This window comes from Piliocolobus tephrosceles, chromosome 4 (genome assembly GCF_002776525.5).
Source record: "Piliocolobus tephrosceles isolate RC106 chromosome 4, ASM277652v3, whole genome shotgun sequence".
Lineage (NCBI taxonomy): Eukaryota > Metazoa > Chordata > Mammalia > Primates > Cercopithecidae > Piliocolobus > Piliocolobus tephrosceles.
In genome coordinates, this window is record NC_045437.1 from 64,183,612 (window position 1) to 64,209,822 (window position 26,211).

Below are 26,211 nucleotides of genomic sequence, written 5' to 3' on the forward strand. Positions count from 1 at the left end.
AGCTCTGCCTCCCAGGTTCATAGTCATTCTCCTGCCTCAGCCTCCCGAGTAGCTGGGACTACAGGTGCCCGCCACCACGCCCGACTAATTTTTTGTATTTTTAGTAGAGACGGGGTTTCACTGTGTTAGCCAGGATGGTCTCAATCTCCTCACTTCGTGATCCGCCCGCCTCGGCCTCCCAAAGTGCTGGGATTACAGGCATGAGCCACCGCGCCTAGCCTCACCTATTATCTTCTAAAAGTGCTGTTCTCCAAAGCAAGAGAGGACTTTGACCACTGAAGAGAGAATGCTTAGCCATTTTTAAAGAACCAATCTTTGTTTACCATTTTAGATAAAAAGAAAGAACCTCGTGATGTAAGAAATTTTGACTATACTGCTCGAAGTTGGACTGGAAAATCTCCCAAACAATTTCTGATTGATTGGGTCAGGAAGAATCTTCCCAAGAGTCCAAATCCTTCCTTTGAAAAAGTTGCAGTAGGTAGATACTGGAAATGTAGGTATGTTTTGTTTTTGTTTTTGTTTTGATTAACTCAATGAACTTTAGAAAAATGTAAGGTGGAAATCTTTTTGTTTCCTGTGAGTTAAGCAGACATTTAGGAAGCTCTCAATTCTACATGTCAGGTTTATTGTCTGATAGATTATCATTATCTAATACATGCCTTCCATGGAAATATTTAAACAATTAACAAATTTGAGTTTAATGTTAATGGAATTCTGAATTTTTTTAATCTGACTTTATCAACTGTATTTTTTAAAAATGTGTTTGCTTCTTTGTAGGGTTAGGGTAATCAAGTCTGAAGATGATGTCCTGGTAGTATGCCCTACAATCTTAACAGAGGATGGCATGCAAGCTCAGCACCTGGGAGCTACTTTAGCCCTTTATCGTTTAGTTAAAGGGCAGGTAAGACTTTTTAGGCCTAACTATATCTGTATGTGGAAGGCAGTATTTAATTATGGTTCAATTTTTCTCTTTAGTGACTATTTTTCTGATTAATCCTTTCTCATTATTCCTAATTTGGCTTCCTTTCAACCCTAAACACAGTTTGATCTTTCTTTCCTCTTAGACTAGAAGTCTGAAAGAGAGAGTATGATGATCCGACTTTTGGAGCTATGCTAAAAACAGTTGATAGTGTGGTTGAATTAAGGAGAATTTTTGTTTTGAGACAGCATCTCGTTATATTGCCCAGGCTGGAGTTGTGTGGCAGAGTCATAGCTCACTGCAGCCTCAAGTGATCCTCCTGCCTCAGCCTCCTGAATAGCTGGGACTACAGGCACGTGCCACCACATCCAGCTAATTTTTTAAAACAGATTTTATAGAGACAAAATCTCACTATATTGCCCAGGCTGAAAATTTTTTGTTTGTTTTCCTTTAATGTTATATTGTCTCTCTTAACTTAAAAAATTTATATAGATATTGCTTCCATTTTTCAATTTTAGGTTATATTAACAATACACTTCCAGTTTCAGGAAGGATTAAAATAAAGTGCTACTGAAGGAATGCTCTTTTTTAAAATTTTGGATTGTCAGAATGCTCTTTTTTAAAATTTTGGATTGTCAGTATTTCCTTTTTACAGTAAATGTGTTTCTTTCTTCATAGGAAATTAGAACCTTCGAAAATTTTAGACACTGATTAAGTAGAACTCTGGACAGTAGTTCTTTCCCTATTTCTGCCAGTAAAAGTTATTAATGTCTTTATTTCCCTTATTTTGCAAAATAAGGCACTATGAACTATTTGCTTGATAAAAATGACTATCAGTATCAGAGAGATAATTGTGGATTCTTTATAGCACAGAATTAAGATAACTTAGATTCCATCCAGTATAGTTCATTTAAAATACTTTGACCTGTAACATTATACAACTGCCAGAATCTCAAAAGAACTGCTTTATGGTTCATTAACATTTTATATAGTGCCACTGCAGGAATAAGTAATAGACATTTGTTCAGTAGTTTAACATGTTCCAAGAGTAAGCACCTCACATATCTTAACTAAACCTCAGAATATGCCTATAAGGGAGGTACAATTACTAGCCCCATTTTAAAAATGCAGAAGCTGAGACACATAGAGGTTAAGTGAATTGTGCAAGGTTACACAGCTAGTCAGTCAAGAAGCCTGAATATGATGTGCTGTTCTTGAATTTGCATCGTACACATACATATATTAAAGTAATAATAATTTGAGTCAAATTATATTTTAAGATGAATATATCCTTTTAAGTGCTAATCTATTGAATTTTAAGTGCTATCCTTTTAAGTGCTAATCTATTGTATTTCCATATTGAATAGTTAGTGAAAATAACATACTGCTGTTTTTACTTTAGTCAGTTCATCAGTTACTTCCTCCCACTTACCGAGATGTTTGGCTGGAGTGGAGTGATGCAGAAAAGAAAAAGGAAGAATTAAATAAAATGGAAACCAATAAACCACGTGATCTTTTTATTGCCAAACTTCTGAATAAATTGAAACAGCAGCAACAGCAGCAACAACAGCATTCTGAAAATAAGAGAGAAAGCTCTGAAGATCCTGAGGAATCTTGGGAAAATTTGGTTTCGGATGAGGATTTTTCTGCACTGTCCTTGGAATCAGCAAATGTGGAAGATTTGGAACCTGTTAGAAACCTCTTTAGAAAGTTGCAAAGCACACCTAAGTATCAGAAACTTCTAAAGGAAAGACAACAGTTACCTGTATTTAAACATCGGGACTCAATTGTTGAAACTCTTAAAAGGCACCGGGTAGTGGTTGTGGCAGGTGAAACAGGGAGTGGTAAAAGTACTCAGGTACCACATTTTCTATTGGAAGATTTGCTTCTAAATGAGTGGGAAGCAAGTAAATGTAACATTGTCTGTACTCAACCCCGAAGAATCTCAGCAGTGAGTTTAGCCACCAGAGTATGTGATGAATTGGGCTGTGAAAATGGACCTGGAGGAAGGGTAAGCTGTCATTCAACTCCACCTCAGTGAATGGTGACATTATTCACCTTTGCTTTTGTGATCCAAATGGAATGTGTACCATATGTGAATTTTCACTGTTACTGGTTGACCAGTAGCACATTTCAGGCACTTTTCGTGTTTTCTTTGATAGATGTGATAGTATGCCACTGTCCTATGAGAAGGATTATCAGTAGTTCTGTCATTAAAATTCTCTTAGAAAAAATATATTAACTATAATAATTGAATATTCAAATATGTTACCCACTAAATTGAACAGCCAAAGAATGTGGACAAACTCAAATTCTACTAAAATATATCTCAAGTTTTTGCAAACCTTTTTCTGTGGAATGTATTCCTGAATGATTTTCATTCTTTTCAGTGAGCAGAAGGGAAAAACAGTATAATTAAAATGCTAGTATTTTCCAACCCCATATTTTTTTAAAAAATGAGAAAAGTACTTAAATGTCTATTGTCATGCATTTTGCCATGCTAGTATATACAAAACTGGCCAGACCTTAACCAGAGTGACTGCAAAGTATACAAATTAGTTAATTAAACTAGTTAGAACCAAATATGACGAATTGCAATTTCATATAATTCTGATTATTTATACTTTGAATTGTTCATTCTGGAGATGGCATATTATATTTTTATCTCTAAACTGGGTACCCCTTCATTAAAAGTTTTCTATTTAGCAAAATTGTCTGGGTTTCTGTCATGGAATAGAGGAGGAAAAAAAAGGCACAGTTTCTGCTCTTAGAGAATGACAGACATATATACAAATAAGACAATGGAATGACTGAAGGAGTAAGAAAGAAAATGTGATGGGGGATGTTATGTTAAAATTCCACTAGGCACTACTAGAAGGATACTAGCTGCTTTTTAATGACAGCAAATTTTATGAGATCTTGGTAGAAAAGTAGACCAAATTATAGAAGCTGCTTAAAATTTCATTCCTGAGTACCTCAATATTTTGCTTCATGATTATTTAGGAAGAAATTAATTCAACATTTATTAATGTTTTAATAATCATATTAATGGTATTTAAATAAGGTGACCAGTTTTTTCCTCAACATCTTGAAAAGAGCAAAAATTTTGGGGCTGGGTATGGTGGCTCATGCCTATAATCCCAGCACTTTGGGAGGCTGAGGTGGGGGGATCACCTGAGGTCAGAAGTTTGAGGCCAGCCTGGCCAACATGGTGAAACCCCATCTCTACTAAAAATACAAAAATTACCTGGGTGTAGTGGCATGCCCTTGTAATCCCAGCTAAGTGGGAGGCTGAGACAAAAGAATCGCTTGAACCCAAGAGATGGAAGTTGCAGTGAGCCGAGATTGCACCACTGCACTCCAGCCTAGGCCACAAGAATGAAACTCCATTTGAAAAAAAAAAAAAAGTTTTTCTGTTCAAATTTGCCAAAATATAAAATATATTTTAAAGCTTTATAGAGTTGAAGACCATGGGAAAATGCTTTTAATAATAAATTGCACTGAACAGATTTGCTAATGTATTTATTAATAAAGTAATAATTATTAATATATTATTAATAAATTGTACTAGATTACTTACAGTGCTTCATTTAGCAGCAAGATCAGCACTTCTGCTTCACTTTTTAAAGCTTGTTTCCCATATTACTCATGAGAATCTAATCAAGGCCTTATGTTCTCCCTTTAGAATTCATTGTGTGGGTATCAGATCCGGATGGAATCTCGAGCTTGTGAATCTACTAGGTTACTCTATTGTACAACAGGGGTTTTGCTAAGGAAACTTCAAGAAGATGGTCTTCTAAGTAATGTGTCTCATGTTATTGTAGATGAGGTGAGTGGATTCTATAGTTGTATTCAAAAATTTGAAATATTTTTGTATTAAAAAGATGTTACTCCTAATACTAGATAACATTTTCTTTATGCTTACTAAATTATTATATACTTTCCATATAATAATTTCTTGTAACAAATGTATCTCCTGTTGGTTTAATAAATACTATGTAATATTTGCTATATGCTTAATGCTGTTCAAAGTGTTATGTATAGCATATGTGTGTGTAGGACAGTAGGCAGTGAATTCATTTAATTCTTCTAGTAACCCAGTGAAGCAGATATCCTTATTTTAAACTGAGGTACAGAGAGGTCATACAGCCTGCTCAAGTGTTCATAGGCAGTAATTTCTGTAGCTGGAGGTTCAACCCCAAGCAATTTAGCTTCAGTCTGTATTCTTAACAGTATACTGCCTCTCAACTACTACATTTAGTTGTTAAAGAATCTGCTGTAATTCTTACAAAAAATAAGAAGTCTTCGTCACTATATCACTTTATTGGTAGATATACCTCAACGTGAATCAAATTTGAATGCACACTTACATTGAATTATGCTATAAGTTTCTCCTTATTATTTTAAATGCCATAGGAGCCTAGTGTATATAAACTAATTTGCTTGTGTATAATTTTTCAAGAACAGATAAGATATATACCATTCGTGTTATTCAGAAAATGAAATTAAAAATCTCCCCAATATAAAGTTTTTGTAAATGTCGTTAATTCACTAAGTTCAGAAACCAATAGTGAAAGTTCATTCATTCATTGATTTTTAATTAATAGACTATATATAATTGGGTTATTTTCCTCCTTTTGGTTAGAAATTATTAGAAGCATAGAAAGGTAGAAAAATGAAAAGAAAAAGTATGATTTCATGATTCAGAAAAAAATGTTAATCTTTAATTTGTATATTTGTATGTGTATATTTAATATGTGTATTTATAATTCTTTCACATTAGTCAACAAAAACCTTTTTTTTTTTTTTTTTTGGAGACAGAGTCTTGCTCTGTCACCAGACTGGAGTGCAGTGGCGTGTTCTCGGCTCACTGCAACCTCCACCTCCTGGATTCAAGCAATTCTCCTGCCTCAGCCTCTTGAGTAAGCTGGGACTAGGCGTGTGCCACCACATCCACCTAATTCTTGTATTTTTGGTAGACGGTGTTTCACCATGTTGGCCAGGCTGGTCTCGATCTCCTGACCTCATGATCCGCCCATCTCAGCCTCCCAACGTACTGGGATTATAGGCATGAGCCACCATGCCTGGCCCAAAAACATGATTTTTAAAAGTAGCTTTATACTAGTATATAATTTGGATGGTCCCATAATTTATTCAGCTATTTTCCGCTTGTCAGATAAGTTTGAGTGAAGACATTTTAAAATAACCTAATTAATATTTTGATAATAAATAAATTATAGGAATTTTTATCTAAGGAGTCTTTATTCCTTAACGGGAGAGAACACTGTACTGTTGTTACAGGAGCAACAGGTTTGTATGCTCACTATGTAGTAACCGACTAATGCACTGAGACAGTAGAGTTTGCAGCAGAGAAAGTGTTTAATGGTTGCAGGGCACCAAGCAAGGAGATGAGGAGACCCTCAATCTATCTCCCAGAGGAGTTACGGGCTTTTAAGGGGATTTTGGAAGGCAAGGGATTGGAAAATTGGCATCATTGATTGGTAAGGGTAAAGAGAATAAAAATCATTAGGATGTAGAAACTGCATTATTTGGGGAGTCAGCTCTTTGTGGGGTCCTTCATACCAGCTGGCATCAGTGGGGTCCTTCAGATCAGCTTTGAGTCAATAGTTTCACTGGTACATAGGACCTGAAGGAATTTCTCAAATGGAAAACGTACCATTTCATAATGTTCAAGTTATCTATAGAGCAGTTAAGGGGAACGATAATCTAGGGTCTGTGTGATTCTAGGACAATAGTCAGTGAACAACTTTCTTCCTTGATTAATTTTATAAAGTTTATAGGGATGGTTTCACTCTTATCACTAAAATATCAAAGAGCTGAATGGCTGCTTTTTTATCTGGCCCATAGGCTCCTGCGGGAAGGGAGTAGAGGTAAGGTGTTACAATTGTGGCTTTGTATGACCAAGACCTGGATTTAATCAGTATCATCAAGGGTCAATGTGAGCCAAAATGCTGATTTTTTTTTCGTATTACCATTCTTAAAATAAGCTACAATATATTTATAGTGAGAAATTCTTACTGTTAGGTAAGTTGAAATATCTGTAGCAGTTAATAAGTTCTGTTGAACCCCAAATTATTACCAGAAAATTGCTTGGTAAATATAGATCAGGATGAGCTCTAAAAACCAGACCAACTTCAGGAAGTTGTATTCTTTCATGGTTTTGTATTAGCCATTCGTAGACACAGTTAACTGAATTGAGCTCCAATGTGATCCCATCAACCTCTTAGACACTACAGCAAGTAAAAAAAACCTAGAAGTGAAATTCATTGTCATGTTAAGTATTTATTGTAAGAGATGTCAGGACAAAGTCCATGACATACAGGAACCTCTTTATGAAGACAGAATAATGCTTCTTCTGGCCTATTAGGAATTGTGTGATTTTAGTTTGTAGTCAGTGTGTGAATTGAGTAGATTTTCTTGATGGTTGATAGTGTGCTTACAGCCAAATTTTATGCCCATCTATACCAAGTATACTTAATAGTATGCATTTTTATTTGCTCTATTTTATGTTCTATCCTTATTTTTTTCCTTTTAAAAAAAAATCTGGCCAGGTGCAGTGGCTTGCACCTATAATGCCAGCAATTTGGGAGGCTGAGGCGGGAGGATCACTTGAGCCCAGGAGTTTGCGACCAGCCTGGGCAATATAAGGGAGACCTCCTCTCTCCAAAAAAAAAAAAAAATTAGCTAGGTTTGGTGGCTTTTGCCTGTAGTCCTGTCTACTCACCTATAGTCCCATCTGCTTGTAAGGCTGAGGTGGAGGATTGCTTGAGCCTGGGAGGTCAAGGCTGTAGTGAGCTGTGGTAGTGCCACTGTGCTCCAGCCTGGGCAACAGAGCGAGACCCTGTCTCAAAATAACAAACAAAAAAGCCTTATTTGTATAAATTCATATCTATTTGATGAAGTTTTCCAGATCTATGCCTTCCATCAGATTTCTTTCTTGAGCGTCAGACTTAAATATCTAGCTACCATCTAGATACCTTCAGTCTCAGGAACTCCAAACTCAGCAGTTTTACTACTCAACATCTCTCCTCCCTGTTCATCTTGTATAACTTGCCCCTTCTGCTCTCTTCTAAATCTCTGAATGATCCCCAGTCACCTGATCAAACCACCAAAGTAAAAATGTCTTTAAGATTTTTCCTTCTTTCTCCCACATCCCCTGAATCCAGTCAGCTAGTCCTTTTATTTTGCCTTTCTCAAGTACATTTACTTGTCTCTGTATTCACTGGTGTTACCCTTGAAGACACCACCGTTATTTCTTTAATTACTACAAAAGTCTCTAATGAATTAAACTTCCTGCTTTGTTTTGCTCTCCTCCACTACATTTTCCACATTGTAGCCAGGATTATCCTTTTTAAAATAAAACTCAGACCACATGATTCCTCTGCTTTAAAATGCTTTAATCACTGCCCTTCCTGACTCATTAGGAAAAAGTCACAACTCCTTAACCCAGTTTACAAGGCCTTACAGGGCAGTTTATTGAGTATCTTACCAGCTTTATTTCTGACCCATCTCCCATCCCATGCTCAAGTCATTGTTTTTGTTTCTCCAGTTCCTGAAAGTTAGTATGATCCTTCTTTCTACCATGAATTCATACACACTGTGTACCTTAACATGAATGCTTTTTTCTCCTTTTTTCGTCCCGTTTCTTCCTCCTCTTTTTCTTTTCATACTCATCCCTCAGTCCTCAGCATCAATGGCATTTGTCTTAGTAGTCGCCTTGACCATCGGGATTAGTTCTCCTTCATATATAATTTCAAACCATCCTATACAGCATCTTCTTACTGCACTGAAAACTCAAAGGAAGAGAACTCTCTTGGTTGCTTTTTAAACTCCAGCATCTAGCACAATGCTGAGTACTTACTGTTAGGCTCTGTTCTAAGGGCTTTGCATTATCTCATTTGATTGTCACAACTCTATGAAATTTGCATTATTTGTATTCTCCTTTTATAGAAGAAATAGACCCAGAATATTTAAATGACTTTACCTAAGTCATTTAAATTTCCCCAAGTCACACTGTAAGTGGCCAAGAATTGGACCCTAGCAATTGATTCCAGAGTCTGAACACTTAACCCCTGCTGCCTCCCTTCCAAACAAATGAATGATAAAACCTGTTTTGTTATCTTGATATACTTTATCCTTTTGTGCTACCTTAAATCTGTTATAAAATAGAGTAGAAATAAGTCACAGTACAGAAAGTTGGAAGATAGACTCAGAGTCAACAGATACTAAAGTTCTGACAGTATACCTCATCCATGCTCTTCCCTAAAATGGATGTGTTAGAAGAGCATAAAACCCTTTTTTCTGACAGTGATAGAGATTCTCTCAGATTCCTGCTAGTTAATGCCTCTTTTTCTACCTAGTAGATAAACCATATGTCTTGTAATGGTGACAGTATAGTTTTATATTAGTGGCAGAGATTTAGCAGTCACTCTTGCTTCTAAGTGAAATTTGGGATATACCCTACATCTTTTCTTTTTTTCTGAGACAGAGTCTCACTCTGTCGCCCAGGCTGGAGTGTAGTGGTATGAGCTTGGCTCACTGCAACCTCTGCCTCCTGGGTTCAAGTGATTCTCCTGCCTCAGCCTCCCAGATAGCTGGGATTACAGGTGCACACCACCGTACCTGGCTAATACTAGTATTTTTAGTAGAGACAGGGTTTCGCCATGTTGGCCAGGGTGGTCTCAAACTCCCAACCTCAGGTGATCCACCCGTGTCGGCCTCCCAGAGTGCTCAAATTACAAGTATGAGCTACTGGCAATAAGGAATTCCTTTTTCACGCATCCCTCAAACTTAGAGTTGTACCCAGCCTTATCAGCTACATCTGATCTGATTTGCAAACCATCTCCTAGGGTAGAATCATGCTGTCATGGCTAATCTAGTTTATTATATGATTTTCAGTGACTTCAATTTTAGAGAATGACTTTATTTTCAGTTCTGAAGATCTGCCTTATTTAAAACATACAGCTTCTCCCTCCCTGCACATGTACTGACTGTACTTAGATATTGAATAACTTTTAGTAAATCTGGGTGTCTGATTGTTCAAGCCTCTTACTAGAATTTATACAATATATGAAGAATTTTTTTATTCCCTTTTTAAAACTAGGTTCATGAAAGAAGTGTCCAGTCAGACTTCCTACTAATTATCTTGAAGGAAATTTTACAGAAACGTTCTGATCTACACTTGATTCTAATGAGTGCCACTGTGGACAGCGAAAAATTTTCTACATATTTCACACACTGCCCCATTCTCAGAATTTCAGGAAGAAGTTATCCTGTTGAGGTAAGTTTTCTTTATAATATGTGTATAAGCAGAAACTGCATTACCAACAGGTTCTTTCCCTGGGAGATGGGTGCTTGTAGTCTGAGGCCAGAACTATTCCTAGGTTCAGTGAGTCGTCAGAGGAGGGGGACATAGCCTTAAGAATCAGATGGCTGTTACTGCCTTGCCTGAGGCTGGATAGGAGAGAAAGGAGGGTGTTGACTCAAGACAGCCCTGAGGGCTAAAAAACATAAAACTATTTTCACATGAAAATCATTATATTCAGATTAAGAGTTGCCGCCCTTCCCTGGTCATCTAATGGTCAGGGGGAAAAAAAAAAAGAGTGGCTACCTGGCAATAAGGAACTCCTTTTTCACCCACCCCTCAAATTTAGGGTTGTCTTTAAAGCTTCCTTTCTACATATTCTATTCTTGATTCTTACCTTTTCAGTTCAACTAATATAATCTACTCTTAACTGTTTCACATTATATGTATATATATAAATATATCTCATAATGTAATTTGTCTTGAGGCTTTAGAGACAATCCTTCTCTGTCAACCAAGTCTTCATTCCCAAATAATACTAAAAATTTTTTTTCATAATATTCTAAATTAGTGTTTGGTGACATTCAAAAGGTGGTGTCCCCTTGTTCTCTTTAAAATGATATTTACTAAAATGAATTTGAATTCACCCATTTATATGCCTTATTCTATGCAGGTTTTTCATCTTGAAGATATAATAGAAGAAACAGGTTTTGTACTGGAGAAAGACTCAGAATATTGTCAGAAGTTTCTGGAAGAGGAAGAAGAAGTAACCATTAATGTTACAAGCAAAGCCGGGGGAATAAAAAAATATCAGGTAAAAAGAAAATATTTTGAAAGATATCAGATAATGATATCCAGGGCCTAAGCTGCCACAAGAGTTTCAAAATCATATGGTTAACACAGTGAATTTGAGTATAATTTGATAGATGAGGAACAGATCTGAGAATGAACCAATTTTAAAGGTTGTTTCTTTAATCTTTATTTCATAGACTGTAGTCTTTGATTTGTGATACTTTGATTGTCCTCTTAAACTATTCTGGGCCATCTAGGTACACATACAAAATCAAGGACCATACAAGTTAGAAGCAACTTCTTACAACAATTTTGTAACAGTGATCAGTTATTGAGTAGTACATTAGTAGTGATTTTTCTCTACTTCATCTCAACACCATAGGTGATCAGAATAGGGCAGGTCTGAAATCTAGATCCTTGCCATTGGTTTTCTTAGCCTCTGTCCTGGCAGGAGCAGGGCAGAGGCAAGATGGTGATAGGTAGATATAGATAGATAGATAGATAGATAGATAGATAGATAGATAGATAGATAGATAGATAGATAGAGATAGATAGATACATATATACGTACGTACGTACATACATACATACTGAAGCTGTGTAGGGCATAGTTCTTCCTGGGAAGTTAGTTTCAATTACATGTTTTCAGAAATATCAAAAAAAATCCTGCATTTTAGCCAGTGGTACTAGATCCAGCATTTTTGTCATATCCATGATATTTCATGCATGTTTCCAATTTGATGAAAACACAGAGTTAAAGTTATCTTTATATTTTTATTAAGCAGATAGACCAAGAAAGCAAAAATTAAAATCTTGCCCTAAAACACCAGAGGTAAAAATTACTAACTAAAGAAAGACTTTAGAAAAATATAATTATTTCAAAAGAGATGACTGGAATTCAGGAGCCAAAGTAGAATGTAGAAGGAATGAGCCAGGTACAAACTACTTATTAAAGTTATGACCTCTCTTGGCCTGGCTGCTTTTTGGTTGCCACAGAATGATGCATACATGGTTACAATATGCTTTTCTACAATTATTTTAGTATGTATATGCCAAGATAAAAAGGTTTTGCTATACCTAAGGGCTGGATGACGTTATAGGAGAGAGATGATACCTCCTGATACTCTCGCCACTATTAAGTATATTCTTTCTGTATCTTAACAAAATAGTAATGGTGACAATGAGAAAAATATAGATTTGATGAATGCAAATACCGCCTTTTTTCCTTCTTTGTCTTACAAAAATACTTAATATTTTTATTCAGCTCCCTCTGGTTGGATTTCTTTTAGGAATACATCCCAGTTCAGACTGGAGCAAATGCTGATTTAAATCCATTTTACCAAAAGTACAGCAGCCGCACTCAGCATGCTATTCTATACATGAATCCTCATAAAATCAACCTGGATCTCATTTTGGAACTTCTTGCATACTTAGGTATATTTCTATTTCTAATGGGTCTCCATTTTATTTGATAAAACATTTCTACTAGCTGGAGATGTAGTGTTAATATTTTATATGCTGTTCCTTTTATCTTCTTATTTTGAATATTGTATCTTTTTTTAATTTCAGATAAAAGTCCCCAGTTCAGAAATATTGAAGGAGCAGTATTGATCTTTTTACCAGGTCTTGCTTATATTCAGCAGTTGTATGATCTTCTGTCAAATGATAGAAGATTTTATTCTGAACGGTAACTACACATCTTCATTATATTCCTGGTTGTTTTAAAATAGGAAAATATTTGGTACATTAAAACCCTTGATCAGAGTTTTCAAAGTCTTTTCACCAAAGGTTAAAATTGGCTATGGGGAAGTAAGATTTTTTTGTTTAAACATTTCCATTATAACATGTTATCTACTAAAAATTTTTAGGTACTATATTCTGCATTTGTTCCATTTTATTTTATTTTTGAGACAGATTCTCTCTCTGTTGCCTAGGCTGTAGTGTAGTGGCGTGGTTGCACCTTCAGCCTCAAACTCCTGGGGTCAAGCAGTCCTACCACCTCAGCGTCCTGAGCAGCTGGGACCATAGGCGTGCACCACTACGCCCAGCTAATTTAGAATTTTTTTTTTCATAGAGACAGGGTCTTCCTCTGTTGCCCAGGCTGGCCTGAAACTCCTGGGCTCAAGCGAACTTCTCATCTTGGCCTACCAAAGTGCTAGGGGTTACAGGTGTGAGCCACTGCCTGTAGCCTTCATCTTCTTTTTTTTTTTTTAAGGCAGAGTCTTGCTCTGTTGGCCAGGCTGGAGTGTAGTGGCACAATCTCAGCTTACTGTAACCTCTACCTCCGGGTTGATGTGATTCTCCTGCCTCAGCCTCCCCAAGTAGCTGGGACTACAAGTGCACGCCACCACACCTAGCTAATTTTTATATTTTTACTAGAGATGGGGTTTCACCATGTTGACCAGGCTAGTCTCAAACTCCTCACCTTAGATGATCCACCCATCTCAGCCTCCCAAAGTGCTGGGATTACAGGCATGAGCCACCGCACTCAGCCAGCCTTCATCTTCTTAATAAGATTAAGCAGAGGGAATCCTGTGGTTTAAAAGTAAGATGGTGACTCCTGCCAACCTGCTAAATCGTGCAAAACTCCAACCAAACTGCAGTTTATCAGCCATATATATTTAATCAGCTGTTTACTATATGTTTCAATAGAGTTTATTACTACTGTAATAAACCATACAAGCCACTTCAACATTAGAAAGAACATTAAAAAAATTTAATCCTGTTCACATAATTTGTTTATATTCTCTGTGATGTGTGTATATGAGGTTTCATTGTACAATTCTGTAAACACTTGTGTATGTTTAAATTTTTTCATAGTAAAAAATCTTAAAGTTGCTTGCTATATGCAAATAAATTTTGTTGTTCTTTGCAGTGTCTTCTAAAGAGAAACCCTTGCTAAGAACTATGATTTTAACTTTCAGATATAAAGTGATAGCTCTGCATTCTATTCTTTCAACCCAAGATCAAGCTGCAGCATTCACACTTCCTCCTCCAGGAGTCAGGAAGGTAAAATTTAGTACAGCAAATTTATATGTGATACACCTGAAAATATTTTACGAAGGCAATATAACTTTTTATCTTCAAAGACAGTTGTTAACATTAAGTGCTTGATGTGCACTGCCAACTCCAAGTGTTCTGCGCCTTACCATCATCAGAAGTGAACCCAATGTTACAATTCAAGCATTTGTAGGTTTACATTATGTGCTATTTAAGGGAGAAGACTTCATTGAGAGAGTGCTAGTTGAAAAATATGGTATGCATGTTGCCTGTTGAGGGAAAAAAGTCACAACTTTTTCCCAAGAAGGCATCACAAAGGAGATTGGATATTAGGCATCACAAAGGAGACTGAATATTTAAATCCTGGGAGTATTCTTCTTGTTCTCTAGGCAGATCCTCTCTGATGATTTTTCCTGTACATAAACCATTAGGTAGGTCACAAAGCTAATAAGTACCAGAGCCAGGACAACAACCTAGTTCTTCTCATTAATGTGATTTTTTTTTTCCCTAATAATAGTGAAGGGCTGTGCTCAGCTGTCTTCATTCTCTACCCAGTTTCCCATTCTACTTATGTTTTTTTTGTTTTGAGACGGAGTTTCACAACAACACTCCAGCCTTGTTGCCCAGGCTGGAGTGCAATGGCACAATCTCAGCTCACTGCAACCTCCTCCTCCCGGGTTCAAGTGATTCTCCTGCCTCAGCCTCCTGAGTAGCTGGGATTACAGGCACCTGCCACCAAGCCTGGCTAATTTTTGTATTTTTAGTAGAGACAGGGTTTTGCCAGGTTGGCCAGGCTGGTCTCAAACTCCTGACCACAGGTGATCCTCCTGCCTTGGCCTCCCAAAGTACTCGGATTACAGGTGTGAGCCATTGCGCCCAGCCCTACTTATGTCATTTTTAAGATGATTGACTAGAACTAGGGGAGTGGTATTTTTGTTGGACTAAAAAATCTGTATTTTAGATTTAGTCTAATTAGTAAGCTAAGCTGACAAAACTAGAGTAAATTAAAATTACATAGTAATAGCAAATAGATTGTAAATTTTTGTGACTGAAATTGAAATTCAGTTTTTAAATTTCATCAGCTCATACTAATATAAATAATGATATATTAATGAAAGTAGTCTAAATGTTTTAAGCTTTTTGTTTTTTTTCAGATTGTTTTAGCAACAAATATTGCAGAGACGGGTATCACTATTCCAGATGTTGTATTTGTAATTGATACTGGAAGAACAAAAGAAAATAAGTAAGTTTAAATTTCCCAAATCAAAACATTTTTTAACCTGGAAAGAGGCTGAGGCTCTTGAATTCTTGGAATTCAAGAATTCCAAGGATCTTAGAAAATCCTAAATGTCCTAGTTCTGTCCAAAGCAAAAGCCTTAGAGAAACTATAAGAAACTTTAAAATATCTGAGTAAATGTCAGAATTTCATGTCATGGGTTTTCCCATAAGTAATGCCAGTATAGTGCGACTTTTAAAAAGTACTGAGAAAAATTTTCAAAACACAAATTTTTATAGATTTTTTATTTGCAAAATAAATTGTTTAACAAAAAACATTATTTGTGTAATTTGGAAAAGAAACATGGCTTTTGGAGTAAGAGGTGAATTTAAATCCCTTGAGCAAGTAACATAACATATAACCTCTGTAATCATCAGTTTCCTTATTTGCAAATGGGTAAAATGAAAAATTTTCATTTTATTTTATGTTTTGAGATGGAGTCTTGCTCTGACACCCAGGCTGGAGTGCAGTGGCACAATCTCACTGTAGCCTCCACCTCCCTGGTTCAAGCAGTTCCCGTCTCTGCCTTCTGAGTAGCTGGGATTACAGGCGCTTGCCACCATACTCGGCTAATTTTTTTTTATTTTTAGTAGAGACAGGGTTTCACCATGTTGGCCAGGCTGGTCTTGAACTCCTGACCTCAGGCAGTCTGCCCGCCTTGGCCTCCCAAAGTGCTGGTATTACAGGCATGAGCCACCTCACCCAGTTAAAATGAAAATTTCAAAACTGAAAGTGCCTAGTTCAGTAACTGGAACCTAATAGGTAACTGTAACTAAAGTACTAAAAGTAGTAATCAACAAAAAGATTACCACTGTATAAATAATGTTTATATTACATAAATAGAACAGACCACCTTTAGTAGTCTACTGTAACCTAGATACACTATCCCCTGTTTTAGGAAACCATAGCAATATCTGCAAGAGAGTACCGCTATTCAATAAAAAGTAGATTCTTGATTCTTTGAATTGTACCTCTAGAGAAAATGTTTTCAGGGTTTAACTGTATTGTGAAAAGTATGTTGAATTATAATATTCACAGTAACACTTCTCAAAATATCTCAAAGAATTCTCATTCCTTACTTAATAGATATTCTACTAAATTTTAAAAAGATTCTATGATCAGGTTAGTATGAGAAAGGATAAGTTAAAGAAGTTTTTTTCTTTTGCCAGACTTTTAATTTGTAGTGTATTTAATATGCAATGTTTACTAAATTATTTAAATATGAAGCATAATTTGAGAATTATTGGTCCACAATAATGGAGTTTTTAAGCCTGTATTTAACTTAGTTGTAACAGTCAAATCCAGCTTTCTCCAATTTTGACTTAAGTCAATTATCTACATATTCCCTCCTAAAACATTTCTTCAGGTACCATGAAAGCAGTCAGATGAGTTCTTTGGTCGAGACGTTTGTCAGTAAAGCCAGTGCTTTGCAGCGCCAGGGAAGAGCTGGGCGGGTCAGAGATGGCTTCTGTTTCCGAATGTACACAAGAGAAAGGTATGGCATAGCACTGGAAATGTAAAACACATAAACCAGTACTGTGTGACATTTCTGATAATACGTATTTAGTATTTCTTTATTTTTCAGATTTGAAGGCTTTATGGAATATTCTGTTCCTGAAATCTTACGTGTACCTTTGGAGGAATTATGCCTTCATATTATGGTAATCTCAAGGGAACTCAGATGAATTTTGTCCTTCACCCCTTTCTAGAAAAGAAAAAAATGAACACCTAAACTTACCTTATATTGCTTTAGATTTTCAACTTTTTTACTCTTATTTAATATATGCCCTTATCCATCTTATTATAAGTAAATCCACTGTGTTTGGGTTTTGCCAGACACTTACACTTTACAGATTATCAGCCTCATAACCTAGACTAGTAGTTCTCAACTGGGGGCACTGTTGCCTACCAGGGGACATTGGGCAATGTCAGGAGATATTTTTGGTTGTCATAATTGGACAGGGAGGGTAAATGGTATCTAGTAGGTAGAGATCTGGGATGCTCCTAAACATCTGACAGTTTACAGGGCAGCTCCCTAAAACAAAGAATTATCCAGCCCAAAATATCAGTAGTATGAGATCAAGAAACCCTGACCTAAACAAAGGTCTTCTTTGACTGAAAGATATATAATATCCTTCAGTTCTTAGATTTTTGACTCTATCAAAATCCGGAATTAAGAAACTAAAACTGTGGAGTGGAAAATCTAATCCTTATTCCCTCCCCACCCACACACACACAAACACTCACATACTCTTCCCCCCAACTCCTCTGCCCCCATTATAAAAAAAAAAAAAAAAAAAAAAAAAACAGGATAGCCCTACTAACACATTTTACCCTCTTTGCTCAAAATTTTACTGAAGTCAAATTTAGTTCCAGTACCATCTCATTGGGTAGTGTTAATTCTTTGATTTCATACCAATTTTATTACTTTTTTAATCTGCAGAAATGTAATCTTGGTTCTCCTGAAGATTTCCTCTCCAAAGCCTTAGATCCTCCTCAGCTCCAAGTGATCAGCAATGCAATGAATTTGCTCCGAAAAATTGGAGCTTGTGAATTAAATGACCCTAAACTGACTCCGTTGGGCCAACACCTTGCAGCTTTACCTGTGAATGTCAAGATTGGCAAGATGCTTATTTTTGGTGCCATATTTGGCTGCCTTGACCCAGTGGTAAGTCAAACAATGCTGCTGCTTCTTCACTTTAAATATCCTTTGACCAGGAAATTACAAGTTTGGAAACAAGTGTTAATTAAAAAAATTTTTTTAACTAAATAGAATGTCTGTACTAACAATAAAACTGAGAGGGCCTGAATGCTTGATAAGAATTTTTTTTTTTTTTTTGAGACAGGGTCTGGCACTGTCGCCCAGGCTGGAGAGCGGTGGTGCAATCTAGGCTGACTGCAATCTCTGCCTCCAGGGTTCCAGCAATTCATGCCTCAGCCTCCCAAGTAGCTGGGATTACAGGCACATGCCACCACACCTGGCTAATTTTTGTATTTTTAGTAGAGATGGGGTTTCATCATGTTGGCCAGGTCAGATAAGAATATTTTAATATAATATTTAAGTTTTTATATTTATGTACTTGAAAATCTGTTCATCCATTTACTTAAGTGTACTGTAGGTACTATTTTGTGAGTTATTTTGACTTGTCTAAACTTTTGTTTTCAACCCACTTGAAATATTTAATGGAATATGTAGTGGATGATTCTTAGGAAGCTTTGAACACTACCGACTGAAAAGTAAAATTAAAAACTTTTTTCTTTCCTTTTTTGGGCTCTCTTTCTGAACCAATAATTAGCAGAGTTCTCTTTTCTCAAATTATCTCAGAATTAACAAATTCAAATCTGTCTGAGTCTCTGGACGCATATGCTTACTGTGCCATTCCAACTTTCCAACTTTATGAAGCTATGGCCTTTTCTGGGATTACCAATAAAGGCTATTTAAAAACAGAATGGAATCCTGGGCAACATAGTGAGACCCTGATTCTGCAAAAAAAAATTAAGATTAAAAAAATTGGCCAGGCATGGTGGTGTACCCCTGTAGACCCAGCTATTCAGGAGGCTGAGGTGGGAGGATTGCTAGAGCCCCGGAGTAGGAGGGGGCAGTGAGCTGTGATTGGGCCACTGCACCCCAGGCTCGGCAACAGAACAAGACCCTGTCTGTAAAAAAACCCAGAAATAAAAACAAAATGAAGAAAATGTGACTTATTACTGTAGTCTCTCTCTGTTTAGTATTCGAAATAGATATTCACCAGAATTTTGCGAAGTTCAAAAAATAACCTCTTCCATGATAGTTTATCTGAAAACCTACAACAACAAATGGATTGTTATGTCCAAATTATTTTTAAAGATCATGGCAGACTAAGAGTGGAAATTTGACAGTCTTGGAGACAAGATAACTGAGTTAGGATTCCCAGATTGCCTCTAACTGTATGACAGACTATAAATCATTTATATAAATGTTCAGTTTTTTTTCTCTGTGGTGATAATTGCCTCCTTACCTCACAGAAAGGGTATAAAAGTAAAGGGATGTATTTTTGAAATTCCTTAAAATGGAACAAAAAATAACTGTTTAAAATGAAAATATAAATTAGCTATAGTAGAACATAATAAAAGTATTGAAAATAAACAGGCAACTTAAAGGGTGATTGTTTTATGATTTGCTTTCTTTTATAAGTTAACTTTCACTGTATAGCTCTTTAATGATAAATTGTTTTGTCATTTATGGATAGGCAACACTAGCTGCAGTTATGACAGAGAAGTCTCCTTTTACCACACCAATTGGTCGAAAAGATGAAGCAGATCTTGCAAAATCAGCTTTGGCCATGGCGGATTCAGACCACCTGACAATCTACAATGCTTATCTAGGGTAAAAACATAATCTGGCCGTTATCAATAAGCCAATTACGTGAGGTTATTTACTTAAAAAAAATTACCTTTGACTCATTAAAATTGTACATCTGAGGTTTAAATTTATTTTTAGTTATTTCATCTGTCAAGGTATAATTATTTTAGAGAGTCATGTGTTTTATAATCCTTCTTAAAACTTAAGAATAATATATTTGGTATTATATGTATATTAACTCATATTTGAAGTAACTTAATAATTTACTGTTAAACGTAAACAAAAAATATCTGTTAATACTGTTAACATATCTGTTAATAAGTTAATATTCTTATATACAATTGGTAGCTGCTACAAGCAAGATCCCTCCCCTTTTTAAATTATAATTTAATTAAATCTTACTTTGGTTATTAGCTCTGAAAAAGAGTTTGGAAAGAGAACATGGTGAACTTTATTCATTAATTGACATTTTATTTATCTAGATGGAGGAAAGCACGACAAGAAGGAGGTTATCGTTCTGAAATCACATATTGCCGGAGGAACTTTCTCAATAGAACATCACTGTTAACCCTAGAGGTAATTCTTAATATGGATCTCTCACTCAGAGTCATGGGTAACTATAAGTTTATTTTGGAAAAAAGAATGCCTAGGAAAATACTTGTCACATAGTAAGGGCTTAATAAAACATTTGTTGAATTAGTACATTTGTGATTGTACTTGCCTTCTTTCTTCCAGCAAGTAACTTGTATGTATTACACAGTGATTTAAAATAGTATTTAATAATCATAGTATGGCTGGGCGCAGTGGCTCACACCTGTAATCCCAGCACTTTGGGAGGCCGAGGCAGGCAGATCACGAGGTCAGGAGATCGAGACCATCCTGGCTAACACGGTGAAACCCCGTCCCTACTAAAATTACAAAAAAAAAAAAAAATTAACCGGGCGTGGTGGCAGGCACCTGTAGTCCCAGCTACTCAGGAGGCTGAGGCAGGAGAATGGGGTGAACCGAGAGGCGGAGCTTGCAGTGAGCCCAGATCGCACCACTGCACTCCGGCCTGGGTGACAGAGCAACACTCTGTCTCAAAAAAAAAAAAAACAATAATAATAATAATCATAGTATGTTCAAGAAATGATTAAAAAGACTGGCTCGTGCCTGTAATCCCAGTGCTTTGGGAGGCTGAAGCAGGAAGATGGCTTTAGGCCAGGAGTTTGAGACCAGCCTGAGCAACATAGTGAGAACATGTCTCTACCAAAAATAAAAAAATGAAATGGGCATGGTAGCACATGGCCTGTAGTCCCAGCTACTCAGGAGGCTGAGGTGGGAGGATTGCTTGAGCCCAGGAGTTCAAGGTTGCAGTGAGTTACAATTGTACCACTGTACCCTGAGTAACAGAGTGAGACCCTATCTCTTTCAAAAAAGAAAAGAAAAGATGCAACACGATTTCATAAACACTATCTTGGGAATTAGAAGTCTCAGTTTTTCACTTAAAAAAAAGGGGGGGGGGGGCCGGGCGTGGTAGCTCACACCTGTAATCTCAGCACTTTGGGAGGCGGAGGTGGGTGAATCACCTGAGATTGGGAGTTCGAGACCAGCCTGACCAGCATAGAGTAACCCCGTCTCTACTAAAAATAAAAAATTAGCCAGGTGTGGTGGCACATGCCTGTAATCCCAGTACTCGGGAGGCTGAGGCACAAGAATCACTTGAACCGAGGAGATGGAGGTTGCGGTGAGCCAAGATCGCGCCATTGCACTCCAGCCTGGGCAACAAGAGCAAAACTCCGTCTCAAAAAAAAACCAAAAACAAAAAATACAAGGACTGGGCGCAGTGGCTCATGCCTGTAATCCAGCACTTTGGGAGGCCGAAGCAGGTGGATCATGAGGTCAGGAGTTCAAGACCAGCCTGGCCAAGATGGTGAAACCCCATCTCTATTACAAATACAAAAATTAGCCAGGTGTGCTTGCGGGCGCCTGTAATCCCAGATACTCGGGAGGCTGAGGCAGAGAACTGCTTGCACCCAGGAGGCAGAGGTTGCAATGAGCCGAGATCGCGCCACTGCACTCCAATCTGGGGGGCAGAGCGAGACTCTATCTAAAAAAAAAGGAAAGGAAAAAAAACAACACGCAAGTTGAAAGGAGATTAATCTATATTTCTTCTCAACTCTGAAATGTGGTTATTTTTCTTTAATTACGGAAAATTTCAAACGTACATCAAATTGTATGGACATAATGAACTTTCATATACCCATTTCCCACTTTCATAATTATCAACCTGTGGTCAATCTACTTGTACTCCTTTTATTCTACTATCTGCCCTCTAGATTTTGAAGCATATCCAAGGTATCAGATTTTTTTAAACATTATCACACCTAAAAATACCCAATTCCTTAATACCATCAGATATAGACAGTATTTAAATATCCTCAGTTACCTCATTACTGGCTTTTTTTACAGCTAGTTCAAAGGATGATCCAAACAAGGCCCACACCTTAAGTTTGGTTGATATGTTTTTTAATAAAGTCTCTTAACCTATCGTCACCCCTTTCTCAGTTTTTTCCTATTTGCCATTTATTTTTTGAAGAAACCAGATATTATTGTCCTGTAGAGTTTCCTGCATTCTGGATATGGCTGATTGTATCCTTGTGGTATTATTTAACATATTCTTCTGTGTCCTGTATTTCCTATAGATGGGTGTTGAGAGTTTAATCCAATTCAGGTTCATCTTTGTTTTTTTTTCTTTCTTCTTTTTTTCGGAGCCATCTCCCTTTTTGTAACATTAAGATATATCAGTGGGGCCAGCTAGATTCATCCATTACAGAATTCCCCACTGGCTTTTCATGTAAGGCTTTTAGCAGCCATTGATAACACTCAGACCTATTGTTTCATTAGGGTCTGGATAAGGCTGATTATATCCTTGTGGTATAATTTAACATATTCTTCTGTGTCCTGTATTTCCTATAAATGGATGTTATATCGAGAGAGTTCAATTCAAGTTCATCTTTTTTTTTTTTTTTTTCTTTTTTCTTTTTTTCGGAGTCATCTCCCTTTTTGTAACATTAAGATACATCAATGGAGCCAGCTAGATTCATCCATTACAAAATTCCCCACTGGCTTTTCATGAAATGCTTTAAGCAGCCATTGATAACACTCAGACCTATTATTTCATTAGGGTTGCAAATGATGATATTATAGTTCTACTTGTTAGCTAGAATTATTTCATAAAGAACTACTTTTTCCTTATTAATATTTGAATACCCTGAGGTACAGTTTATACAAGAAAATTAGGATAAATGCTTGTTTCCTTTTACCTAGCAGTTTTCATAATGAGTTGATTCCTAAGCATCTCCACAAGTAATCAGTGAATCTTGTTTTTTTAAAAAATTGTTACGAACTTATTGATTTAAATATATTTGATGTGTTTCAGTTCTCTACAGATGTTAATTTTTTAATACTCAAATTTTCCCCTTTGGGAAGTGAGAGCTCCTTTGTGTTGGCTGCTGAGTTCTTTTCATATAATCTTAGCAATCTTTGATGGCTCCCTTGCTTTTGGTATGGAAAGCTTCTCTAGTGTATTTTATGCTCCAGGCTTGGAATCAGTCGTGTTTCCAAAGAGCCCTGATTCCTTTTCATGAAATTCTATTATATGTCCCTAAATATTGGCCAGCTATTTAGCTACAGCCTGGGATGGCTAGTTATGAAAAGGCATTCAAAGCATCATACTTAGTGACTGGTTGTGATCAACTTTATCAGTCTGTTCTTAGGAAGGGAAACCAATGGTTTAGCCTATTAGGTTGCTATTCAGGAACAAATTTATTTCTGGGAGGAGAGAGAGTAGAAGCATAGTCAAAATGTAAAGACAGGTGAATGTGAAAAGCAGGGTTCCCCCACAAATACTGTCTTTTTATTTTTATTGATACTTGTGTAAAAGGAAATAATGTTTAATACAGATAGGCTATAAAAGTTTTTTTTTTTTTTTTTTTAATAAATGGGGTCTTGCTGTGTTGACCAGGCTGGTTTTGAATTCCTGGTCTCAAGCGATCCTCCCATCTCAGCCTCCCAAAGTGCTAGGAAGGATTACAGGTGTGAGCCACCTCGCTTGGCCCAGATATGCTATAAAAGTATTCAGAAAATAATGTATCTCTCACATAATCCCCCTATTCTATACTCATATTTTAAAAAGTAAAGTTTTTTTCCCATATTTGACACACTATTTTTTGTGATTAAAAAAAAACTGCTAGGATGACAGCAGAGACTTCTCTAAGTGGAATGAACTTTGTCCTTCTCGAAGCATATGAAGAGCTAAATTGAAGAAGTAGCCCCCTCTGGGCCACCTGACTGGGAACATGTAGAAATCTTAATCAGCCCAGAGGGGGCTATTTCTTCAATTTAGCCCCTTTTCCTTTATCTCCTCTCTACTTCTCCCAACCTTCAAATTGCTTTCCACCCCCTTTCTTCTGTGAGCCTTTTCTTCACCTCCCTGGGACTACAAAGTTTTACATGTCTTCACTAACCCTGTGGTGTTATGGCAGCCGTCTGTTTGGTCTTTTCTCCCCTAGAATGAAAGTCCCTTAAGCCCCAAACTTAAAACATAAAGGATATCCTAAAGGTAAACATCACCTTTTAATTGCTTGTATCCTGTGTACTTTGAAAAACTGCCCATCCTTCCTGTGCTAGTTTTGCTGATCAGCACATATTAAAGGTAGAAAAATATTTTAGGCAACAATTTTAGATTAAATGAAGTTGCCATTAATAAACTTTTTCAAAGTTCTTTGAGAAATTAAGATAAGTTTCCAGAAACAAATGAAGAAGGTACTTGCAATCTAGAATCAAGATTTCTGTCAGTTCTTTCTCAATGCTGACCATCCTCATTCAGTAAAAGTCTCCAGAGAAAAAAGGAGAGCTACTATGGAAGTAAATGTAGCGAATGAAAATGTGTTCAGACACATTTTTCTTGCTCTCAAATTTTATACATTCTTATGTTTTGAGACATCTAAAGTCTTAGGGTGAAGAGAATAGCTGATTCTAGTTGACTTTCCAGTATCTTTTTTTTCTTCCTTAAGGTAATTTGGGCTATAGTTAGCTAAATAATCATTAGCATCCTGTCAATTTTTATAGGAAGCAGTAATATAAATTACACTGTTATTTGGAAATTTCTCTAATCAGTTTGATTATTTCTGTTTTTAACATAAACCAATCTAGGATGTAAAGCAGGAGTTAATAAAGTTGGTTAAGGCAGCAGGATTTTCATCTTCCACAACTTCTACCAGCTGGGAAGGAAACAGAGCATCACAGACCCTCTCATTCCAAGAAATTGCCCTTCTTAAAGCTGTACTGGTGGCTGGACTGTATGACAATGTGGGGAAGATAATCTATACAAAGTCAGTGGATGTTACAGAAAAATTGGCCTGCATTGTGGAGACGGCCCAAGGCAAAGCACAAGTACACCCATCCTCAGTAAATAGAGATTTGCAAACTCATGGATGGCTCTTATACCAGGAGAAGGTGAAGTACTCATTCCTAAATTCCAGTATTCAGAGCATTATTCTACAAGTCATTCATAACAAGTTAGGATGCCCTAACAGGTATTTTATTTGGTTCTCAAATTGAGCTATTCATATTTGTTAATATTTGAAATCAAGATGCACATAGCTTTTCAAACAAAAGAATGCTTATTTTCTCTTCAAAAAAAAAATTAGTAAGGTTTCTACTCTGCCCATCATCTTTTCTACTTGGAATAAAGACAGTAATAGCAAATTGATGTTGGTTAATAATGTATCAATCTCCTGAGTATTTCATTAAAAGGTGTGTCTCAGAAGGGAATAAAAGACAAGTTGTATGTGCTATTTCCAAATAAAGGGAATATTGAATGGTGTAGTAGAACTGTGGATGATTTGCAACAGTGTCGGTCAAGTATCACCTAAGATAATTTAATAACAAATTTATAGATTACAACGAAAACAACCTTTTAAATTGGAGCTGCATCATCACTCCATTTTCTTATTTTTTAACATATGGTGAAGGTTAAGATGGCATTTTCTCTTCATATTTTGGGTTTTTGTTACCTGTCTCATTTATACATTTTTAAGGCAGTATGAGAAGAAAAGGGAACATAAAAAATTGAAACATAATTCTTCTCCCTTTACAAAGAGTGCCTCCATTTTGTTTCTTGACCTTTAAAATAACAAAGATCCGTAATTTCAAGCACTGACTTGAATAACTCTCAACATTTATCAAACTTAAATGTAAAACATGAGAAATTACTGATTGACGCCCGTAGCTGAATATTGGTCTAGAAACCAGAAACTGAAAGTTAATCATCATTTTAACATTAATTATTTAATATCATTAGCATTATAAAATTGCTTGTACCTAGTTTCCTTTATGTTCAACGTCTAACTCAGCCTTAGAAATAATATTTACAATGCCTTTTTATAGTATAAATGCACAGGTGGTAATAGTAATTACTATAAAATTGATAAATTATGCACATAAGAAAATGAAAATGTAGCTTTACAGATACTCTTGGCTTAAAATGTAGAATAATAAATTGTAGAAAAATG

The 26,211-nt window shown here is 36.4% G+C and overlaps 1 protein-coding gene across 2 annotated transcripts in view; it reads left to right on the forward strand.

The window, feature by feature from the left end:
• DHX29 (DExH-box helicase 29) overlaps positions 1-26,211 on the forward strand; it is a 57,428-nt gene that overhangs the window by 25,593 nt on the left and 5,624 nt on the right. The window contains exons 9-24 of one of the 2 annotated variants that reach the window (XR_002731329.2): positions 332-497; positions 778-901; positions 2,322-2,930; positions 4,605-4,748; positions 10,044-10,220; positions 10,918-11,058; positions 12,326-12,470; positions 12,606-12,723; positions 13,961-14,045; positions 15,191-15,279; positions 16,679-16,807; positions 16,898-16,973; positions 17,756-17,980; positions 19,542-19,678; positions 20,137-20,230; positions 24,851-25,233. Coding sequence is in view for 1 of the 2 variants with exons in the window: in XM_023210529.2 (XP_023066297.1) it covers positions 332-497; positions 778-901; positions 2,322-2,930; positions 4,605-4,748; positions 10,044-10,220; positions 10,918-11,058; positions 12,326-12,470; positions 12,606-12,723; positions 13,961-14,045; positions 15,191-15,279; positions 16,679-16,807; positions 16,898-16,973; positions 17,756-17,980; positions 19,542-19,678; positions 20,137-20,230; positions 24,851-25,153 (2,762 nt within the window). In the remaining variant the exon portion in view is untranslated. The remainder of the gene's footprint in view (positions 1-331; positions 498-777; positions 902-2,321; positions 2,931-4,604; positions 4,749-10,043; positions 10,221-10,917; positions 11,059-12,325; positions 12,471-12,605; positions 12,724-13,960; positions 14,046-15,190; positions 15,280-16,678; positions 16,808-16,897; positions 16,974-17,755; positions 17,981-19,541; positions 19,679-20,136; positions 20,231-24,850; positions 25,234-26,211) is intronic. The other variant, XM_023210529.2, reaches the window with a different exon arrangement.